Source organism: Oryza glaberrima, chromosome 10 (genome assembly GCF_000147395.1).
Source record: "Oryza glaberrima chromosome 10, OglaRS2, whole genome shotgun sequence".
Taxonomy (NCBI): Eukaryota; Viridiplantae; Streptophyta; class Magnoliopsida; order Poales; family Poaceae; genus Oryza; species Oryza glaberrima.
The window spans coordinates 20,752,861-20,761,597 of NC_068335.1; the positions used below are offsets into that span (position 1 = coordinate 20,752,861).

At 37.0% G+C, this 8,737-nt stretch overlaps 1 protein-coding gene across 5 annotated transcripts; it reads right to left on the minus strand.

The window, feature by feature from the left end:
• Positions 1-418: 418 nt before the first annotated feature.
• LOC127753091 (vesicle-associated protein 2-1-like) lies at positions 419-8,168 on the minus strand. Of its 5 annotated transcripts, none has more exons than XM_052278557.1 (9): positions 8,047-8,168; positions 7,911-7,973; positions 7,732-7,802; positions 2,733-2,814; positions 2,500-2,615; positions 2,247-2,384; positions 2,134-2,160; positions 1,477-1,551; positions 419-918 (listed from the first exon to the last, which is right to left on the minus strand). In XM_052278557.1, exons 2-9 carry the CDS (start codon positions 7,963-7,965, stop codon positions 781-783), a joined length of 702 nt encoding a protein of 233 aa, XP_052134517.1. In that variant the 5' UTR covers positions 7,966-7,973; positions 8,047-8,168; the 3' UTR covers positions 419-780. The 5 variants fall into 5 exon arrangements, with proteins under 5 accessions (XP_052134517.1, XP_052134514.1, XP_052134515.1 ...); XM_052278554.1 differs by lacking the exons at positions 7,732-7,802; positions 7,911-7,973 and adding exons at positions 2,890-2,960; positions 3,048-3,110 and having other exon boundaries at positions 420-918; positions 8,047-8,167; XM_052278555.1 differs by lacking the exon at positions 2,733-2,814 and adding an exon at positions 7,577-7,658 and having other exon boundaries at positions 420-918; positions 8,047-8,167.
• Between the last annotated feature and the right edge of the window lie 569 nt (positions 8,169-8,737).

An 8,737-nucleotide genomic window follows, 5' to 3' on the forward strand; every position in this document is an offset into this window, starting at 1 on the left:
TGGCGCATTGTTAATATTTGGCTAAATTAATAATTTGTCAATAAAATTTTTATATATTTATTCTTAACTATTTAAGTGCCATTGCTGAAAAATAAACTTCGGATAAAAACTTTCAAATCAACTTTAAATAAGTTTTCAAATTCAAATCTTGGCAACGGCTGATTATGTACAGAAGAAACTATAGGAGCATTACAGATTTATAACCCTCATCCTCGGGTTCCAAGAGATCTTTTTTTTGACGTGGCAAATGATCGCCGGTCCGTGCTAACGGTGGTGGCCCAGGCAGCCCTCTTACCACTCTTCTAGAGAATATTTTTTCATGAGAGGACCAGTTTATCATATCAAACACGTACAAACCTATCCTAGTTTATCGAATCGAACATATAGGGACATGAGGAGAGCTCATGAAGTTGTCCTTCACTGAGCATGACCTTATATCCAATCTGTGAATGCATACAGCTTCTCCCTGATATATATTTATGTCAAACTAAATTGTACAAAAAGATTACATAAGAAGGGAAAATACAATTTTTTTAATAAAAAAAGGAAGGGGGAGTTGGGTTGATGAAACATCGTGACCCTTTTCTGATGTGACGCATATTAACTACAATGCAAAGAACAAAAGAATAATTGAGACTAAAGTAGAATTTTCCATATATTTTTCCTCCCCAGAGCAGCTGACTCGATTATTAACCTAGCTATGATTGTTTGATCGATAATGGCCACATTGTTGGGCATTAAGCTGAACATGTATCACTTGGTTGTGAAATTGGCATTTTATTAAGCAGCAGCCTGTGGGGGAGGGAAGATGAGGCTCATCAAGAGCCCAATCAGGACACCTATGAGCCCAGCAAAAGCAGCAAACGTTAAGGAGAAACCCGCATCGCTTTTGCGGCTTCTACGCCTCCTGATCACATCCTGAAAAAAAATAGAAAATACAATATAAGGGAGAAAGGGGGTACACAAACGATTCATCTTGAATTCTTTACTGCTAACAAGGATATTTTACATCCATGAAATGCTTGGAGCAATGGGATTTTTTTCACATCTGCATTCCTACAATTATTCAGTTTCAACTGTAAAATAGTAGGAAACGTTTATTGATTTGCTTTTGTTTCCCTTGACACATTTGTTTCAGCGACCCATTAAAGAAATAAATGTTGAGCAAACTAAAGTTGCATTATGAATGAAAAGTTGATCGATCACAATTGTAGAAATATAAAAATTGTTATCCACCAAGGACCAATAATTTCTTTTGCATTTTTCTCAAAGTCAGACATATATATTTAATCAAAACCAATTGTTTTTTCTCCATGCTAAACATTTTTCATCGCGAGTTCAAATGATAACAAATGAGCAAGAGCAGTATAAGGTTCACAGTTCAGGTGTCAATATTGAGAAACATAAAAGCTACAATGAAATAAAGTGATGATCACAAAACAAAATGAAGTGCAAAAAAGAAAAAAAAAGGCTGACCAATTCACGTTGCATTTGCTGATTTTGCTGCAGGGTGGTGTCTCGTTCGTCTTTTAGGCGTTGTATTGTCTGTATCTGGATAGAAGAAAACAAGGAACTAAGTAAGAAACAAAAAGGATAACAGAACATATCACAAAAGATGTTTCTTTGCTCAGACAAGCTTGGTTAAAATTGTAGAGAATTGCCATAAGACAAGGCACATTTAATAAGGCAAACTCTTTATCCAGATTTAGGAAACAAAAAATTTATCCAAATTGCTTATTTGGAATATGTCAATCAAGATAAAGGAAACTATTACTTTATGATCATTTCAACCATCTATATCGTTGCTTCATTATCTTCCTAATTCTCAGACATGAACTTACTAATCAATGCCAGCATCTCAATATCACTTCACAAGCGTGTCTTGCATTTGAACTCTTATGGAGAAATTTCAGATGATCATTACTTTTCTCACTAGAAAAGCATTATACACATGTAGAGGCAGCAGAGTATCCATGCATAAGATGATATTAGGAAGCCATGAATCATGCATGGTAATGCCCAAAATGGCATGATAATTTCTTGTCAGAATTCATTAGAGAGATATTTACTGTCATATTATTTTGGTGTAGTTTCCCAATAAATTGGTACTGCCTTTAGGATCAATTGCATTACCTCTTCAATGCTTGCATTCTTCAGCATCTGCATATAGTTGCAGTGCAAAACATGAGTCCCCTTGCACAGAAGTTTGATCAGCGTGACACAAGTTTTCAGCATAGTATTCTCACCGTGAGATCGTCAGACCCCAATTTGAAGCTCCTGCTGCCTAAAGATGTAATACCAGAGTCGTCAGAACTTCCACTGGGAACTGTATAAACAACCTTAAGCTTCATTTCCTCAATCACCTTATCGACTTCCTTGTTGAACTGAACCACAAAAATGCATGGAATATAGTTGGTGCATCAGTAGTCAATGTCATTGTAACAATAATACATTACTAATAAAGCTTGCAAATCATCTATATTTGCATTGTATGCTCACCGTGTTAGGGGGGATCTCGTCCATGTCAGTACTGGCAGCTACCTTGGTGCTCTGGATCAAGAATTTATCCTTGCATTGCATATCTGGTGGGTACTCTTTCTGCGCCTGGAGCGTAACTACATCACCGAACAACAATGCAGATATATATCCAAACATCAAGACCAAACAATGAGCCTAAAGAGAGCCATGGCTTGGCACGCCATAAAATAGCCAAACTGGAAACATGTATTTACTTGTTATTGTGCAAGAATCCCATGGCTGGACGATGCTCGCGTTCGGCCGGACGAAATACTTCCTCGGTGATGTCGTCTTGACCTGAAAAAAAAAAATTCATCAAACCTTCTTGCCAAGTTTCAGAAAATATTGGTCATGAAATGGAAGGCCATGGACCTTAAATGCAACATGATGCTCGCTGTTGTTCACCACCTTGAGATTGCAATAGCATGGCTTATCTAGCTCAACTACACAGGAGAATTTAACGAAGTTAAGGCTAACCATTTGTAAATGTTAATAACTTTAAATATTTTCAAAAAGTCCTATGAACTTACATAGGAAAGTGAGATCCTCTGGGTAAATGGAGATCAGCGTTCCGCTGGCACCCATTGCCACACCTAATCAAACAAATTAACTGAAAGGATGCCAAAATATACATAAATTGCTGCATTACAAAAGAGATGGTTTTACCTTTCGCTTTGTTCAGAGTAAAAATCCAACCTTTTATTTCCAAGAACTGAATTGCACTGAAACAAATTGAAGAAAAAAGAGGAATCAACGATTTCTTTCGAGGATAAATTGGTAGGACAGGAGGAGCGAGTAGCAGGGAAGAGAAAGAGAGAAACGAATGTGTTTGCTTTGCTATTTTTGGAGTGAAGAGAAAGAGAGAGAAACAAATGTGTTTGCTTTTCTTTTCTTGGCTTTCTGGCGACAATGACGGGGCAACACTCACTTCTTGGGCACGTGGCAGTTTCCTTTCCCCCATATTTTTTCGAGTGAACAACAAAGCTGTTTTTAGTTAATTGGTGGCTGATGATCTATGTTATTGTTTATTGTTTAGGGCATGACTAATAAACCAAGAAAAAGGTTGAGACCACCTGAACAACGTCGAGACAACTAAATCAAGCCAGCAATATGCACTAGAGAACGATGCTTCTTCTTGGTAAAACTGAGTTTAACTAGTGATATGCAATGCATAGAACAAGATATCTCAAGTTCTACACATTATAAAAACTAGCATATTTAGCAGAAGTTGTGCAATGACAGATTGACAATGACACCTAGTAGACACTAATCCCTTATTCTTTCTATAAAGCTAATACCCATTAAATACCTAAAGCTCAACATGCAAGCATAGTATTTATTAGCACTCCTAAAATCTAACATGCAAGCATATCACATCAACACACTAAACACACAAGGCTCAACATGTAAGCATATACTAATTATATCTACAATTTATTTCATTCTAAAACTAAACATACACATACTAAATCATCATTCTCAAATCATTTTCATAATATTTCAACCCAAATCATTTAACCATTTCACAATATCTAACATCATCTAGTTAACTTTAGTACTCAAAGCCACTTGTCCTTAGTGGCAAAACACTGCCCAGTCTAAAACAAAGGACATGTCAACAATCCTTGGTCGTTTCAAGCACATTGAAAAGAAAATATCCTCGTTTATCATGCGTACGCTTTTCAAACTGCTAAACGGTGTGTTTTTTAAGAAAAAATCTATAAGAAAGTTGTTTTAAAAATCATATTAATCCATTTTTCAGGTTTAAAATGATTAATACTCAATTTATCTTACGCTAATGGTACACCTCATTTTGCATATCTTTTTAATCTTCTCTATTCTCCTTCTCTAGTGACAGGTTGATATTCTTGCAGTCACGAGAAACACAAGATGCATGTCAAAATCTAGTATTTCATTAGGTTGCACTTTCAAAAAAAAAACTTTTATCACTTTTAGAGAATTAACCAAGAAACAATGCGATTGACACAAACAAAAAAACATTTTTATCACTTAAGTTTCATATATTTGACAATGAAAATAAACAATTGCACGGACAATCTGGCAATGAATGGATGAGAGCACATCACTCGATCGGTTGGAACCAATACTAGGGACTGATATAGGTCTGTGCGTGCTGATTAAGTAGTTGAAATTTTAATGGACAACACTTGGCTAGCACTAGAGAAAGACCTCTATTGGATAGCAGTGGAGACACGAGTTTGAGTTTGGAAAAAAATTTGAAAAGAAAAAAAGAAGATTGTCTTATATATTGATAGAACATGAGAGCATCAAATTTATTCTTTTGCGCAATGTCCTGGAGAAAAGCCTTTTTTTTTCTCCCGTTCCTCTTGACAATGGCATCCAGTTGTTGCGTCATGCATATTTTTGAAAAACTCTGCTTCTAATATATTGACGTACGATACTTTTGTACGTTCGTGAAAAGAAGAGCATCAAATAGCTGAAAACAATTCAAACCAATACCTAAAAGCATTCAATCCAAACGTTGTCGTGGAAAAGAACATATGTTGCAAGTATATTGATAGAGCATAATGCAAGAAGAGCCAAGAAAAGCCTTTTTTTTTCCTTTTGTTCCTTGACAATGGCCTTCAGCCATTGTGACGTGTATTTTCTTTTTTTTTTAAAAAAATATGCTTCTTCTAATGTATTGACGTGTAATCCTTTTGCGCGTTCATGAAAAGGAGATCATCAAATAGCTGAAAACATAATGGGCACCCTAGCTGAAAACAATTCAATCCTATAGCTAAAAACAATTCAATCCAAACGCCGTTGTGGGAAAATCCATATGTTGCAAGCTAGCACCTGTGGTTGTTGAAAATATTGTTTTAGAAATCAAGCAATCGTGCTCCAGGATACTTCAACTTATGTCTACAGACACATCAAGCATTCTTCCCGTAATTAGCATACACTTCTCTTATACCTATTTGACTATTTGTGTCTACTGATAGAGCATTGCAAACGTTGTGATGTTTGTGTCAAGAGCATTACACATAGACTGATATCACACGTTAGACAAATGAGGACAGACAATCAGCCACAACGTTAGTCAATGGGGGTATTCGCTAGTAGTTCACGGTGGCAATTGCAGCTTGCAGGAAAGACTGAACACCCCCAATGCATTATGTTTTAATATCAATTTATAATATTTGTTTGATTGTCCTATGTATCACATCATCTTCTTATATACCTCACCGTCCTAAAATATAATCCCTTCGTCCCAAAATATAACAACTTTTAGCCTCCGGGATTTGTCCCAAAATATAACAACTTCTCCACCAACATTCTCTTCCTAACTAATCACAACCCTTAACCATTCACTTTTCACACCTACCTCCATTACTCATCCAATCACAATCCTCTATCACTCACTTCTACTTACTTTTTTAATAATCGTGTCTAACACTAAAACTTCTTATATTCTGGGATGGGGGGAGTAAGAGATTTTAGGTGGATGTGACACATCCTAGTACTAAAAATCTGGACAAGCTTCTTGACCAGATTCATAGTACTAAAATGCATCACATCTATCCAAAATCCTTTATATTTTGGAATAGAGGGAGTATATATTTTTGTGACTTCAACAGATATGTCGCTGAAATTGACCATATGACAACGCCAAGAGTGAGGTGACGTGTCAATAACAAAAGAACCACTAGCACATCTCTATCCTAAATTGTAGGCATTTTTAAGATGGGCATGTGTATCAAGAAAGTTGATAGAAATGATTAAAGGAAGGTTGTGATTGGTTAAGAATAGAAAGTTGATGAAATAAATAAATGAAAAATGGTTGTGATTGGTTGAAGGAGGTAGATGAAAAAAAATAGTTTCATTTTAGGACAAGCTACTGTGCTATAAATAGCTACATTTTGGAATAGAGGAAGCAGTACTTAGAAATCCTAAAACAAAAAAAAACAGAGAGAGAAATAAATCATATCCAAGAAAAAAACAAAAAAGAATTGCCATCCGACGTGGCGAAAGCGAGCTAGCCAAAGCCAAAGCTAAGTTAGCCTATTCTTCAAGCCACCACTTCTTTTTTCCCCTTTCGATACCAGCGGCACGGCGGCAACCACGAACAACAGAGAGTGCGAAGGTGCGGGGGCCCCACCTGCCAGAAAACGGTGTGAATAAAATAAAAGAACTCTTATGGAGTAATTTTAGATGAATCATTACTTCTCTCACTAGAAAAGCATTATCATGGTAATGCCCGAAATGGCATGATAATTTCTTGTCAGAATTCATGAGAGATATTTATTGTCATACTATTATCTAGGTGTAGTTTCCCAATAAAATGATAAATGCCTTTAGGATCAATCGCATTACCTCTTCAATGCTTGCATTCCTCAACATCTGCATATAGTTGTAGTGCAAAATGTGAGTCCCCTTGCACAGAAGTTTGCTCAACATTACACAAGATTCCAGCATAGTATTCTCACCGTGAGATCGTCAGACCCCAATTTGAAGCTCATGCTTCCTAAAGATGTAATACTAGAATCATCAAAACTTCCACTGGGAACTGTATAAACAACCTTAAGCTTCATTTCCTCAATCACCTTATCGACTTCCTTGTTGAACTGGACCGATACAAAAATGGCATATAGTTGGTGGGTCAGTAGTCATGTCATTGTAACAATAATGCATCACTAATAAAGCTTGCAAATCATCTATTTGCATTTTATGCTCACAGTATTAGGGGGAATCTCATCCATGTCAGTACTGGTAGCTACTAGCTTGGTGCTCTGGATCAAGAATTTATCCTTGCATTGCATATTTGGTGGGCACTCTTTCTGTGCCTGGAGCGTAACTACATCACCCAAGAACAATGCAGATATCCAAATATCAAGACCAAACAAGGAGCCTGAAGAGAGCCATGGCTTGGCATACCATAAAATGGCCAAATTAGGAACATGTATTTCCTCCGTCCCAGAATAAATTAATCTAATACAAGATGTGATATATACTAGTACTATGAATTTAGACAAGTACTGGGATATGTCACATCTCGTATTAGATTAACTAATTATGCGGCGAAGGTACTATTTACTTGTTATTGTGCAAGAATCCCATGGCTGGATAATGCTCGCGTTCGGCCGGACAAAATACTTCCTCGGTGATGTCGTCTTGACCTGAAACAAACTTTCATCAAACCTTCTCGCCAAGTTTCAGAAAATATTGGTCATGAAATGGAAGGCCATGGACCTTGAATGCAGCATGATGCTCGCTGTTGTTCACCACCTTGAGATTGCAATAGCACCGCTTATCCAGCTCAACTACACACGAGAATTTAATGGAGTGAAGAACCCACACAAGTGGGTTAAGGCTAACCATCCGTAAATGTTAACAACATTAGATAATCTCAAGAAGTCCTCTGAACTTACATAGGAAAGTGAGATCCTCAGGGTAAATGGAGATCAGCGTTCCGCTGCCGCCCATTGCCACACCTGATCAAACAAAATAACTGAAAGGACGCCAAAATATACATAAATTGCTGCATTACAAAAGAGATGGTTTTACCTTTCGCTTTGTTCAGAGTAAAAATCCAACCTTTCTTTCCAAGAACTGAGTTGCACTGAAACAAACTGAAGAAAAAAGAGGAACCAACGATTTGTTCGTAACATAAATTGGAAGGGCAGGAGGAGATAGTAGTAGGGGGGAGAGAGAGAGAGAGAGAGAGAGAGAGAGAGAGACGGATGTGTTTGCTTTGCTATTTTTGGAGTGAAGAGAAACGACTAGATTTGCTTTGCTTTTCTTCGCTTTCTGGCGACAATGACGGGGCAACACTCACTTCCTGGGCACGTGGCTGATCCCTTTTTGCCATATTTTTTTCGAGTGAACAACAAAGCTTTTTTCAGTTAATTGGTGGCTGATGATTTATGTTGCTACTTACTGTTCAGGGCATGGAAAGCATAAACCAAGAAAAAGGTTGAGAGTTGAGACCACCTGAACAACGTCGACACAACTAAATCAAGCCAGCAATATGCACTAGAGAATGAAGCTTCTTCTTGGCAAAAACTGAGTTTAACTAGTGACATGCAATGCATACAACAAGATATAAGATATCTCAAGTTCTACACATTATAAAAACCAACATATTTAGCAGAAGTTGTGCAAAGACAGATTGACAATGACACCTAGTAGACACTAATTAACTTTAGTACTCAAAGTCACTTGTCCTAAGTGGCAAAACACTGCCCTAGTCTAAAAC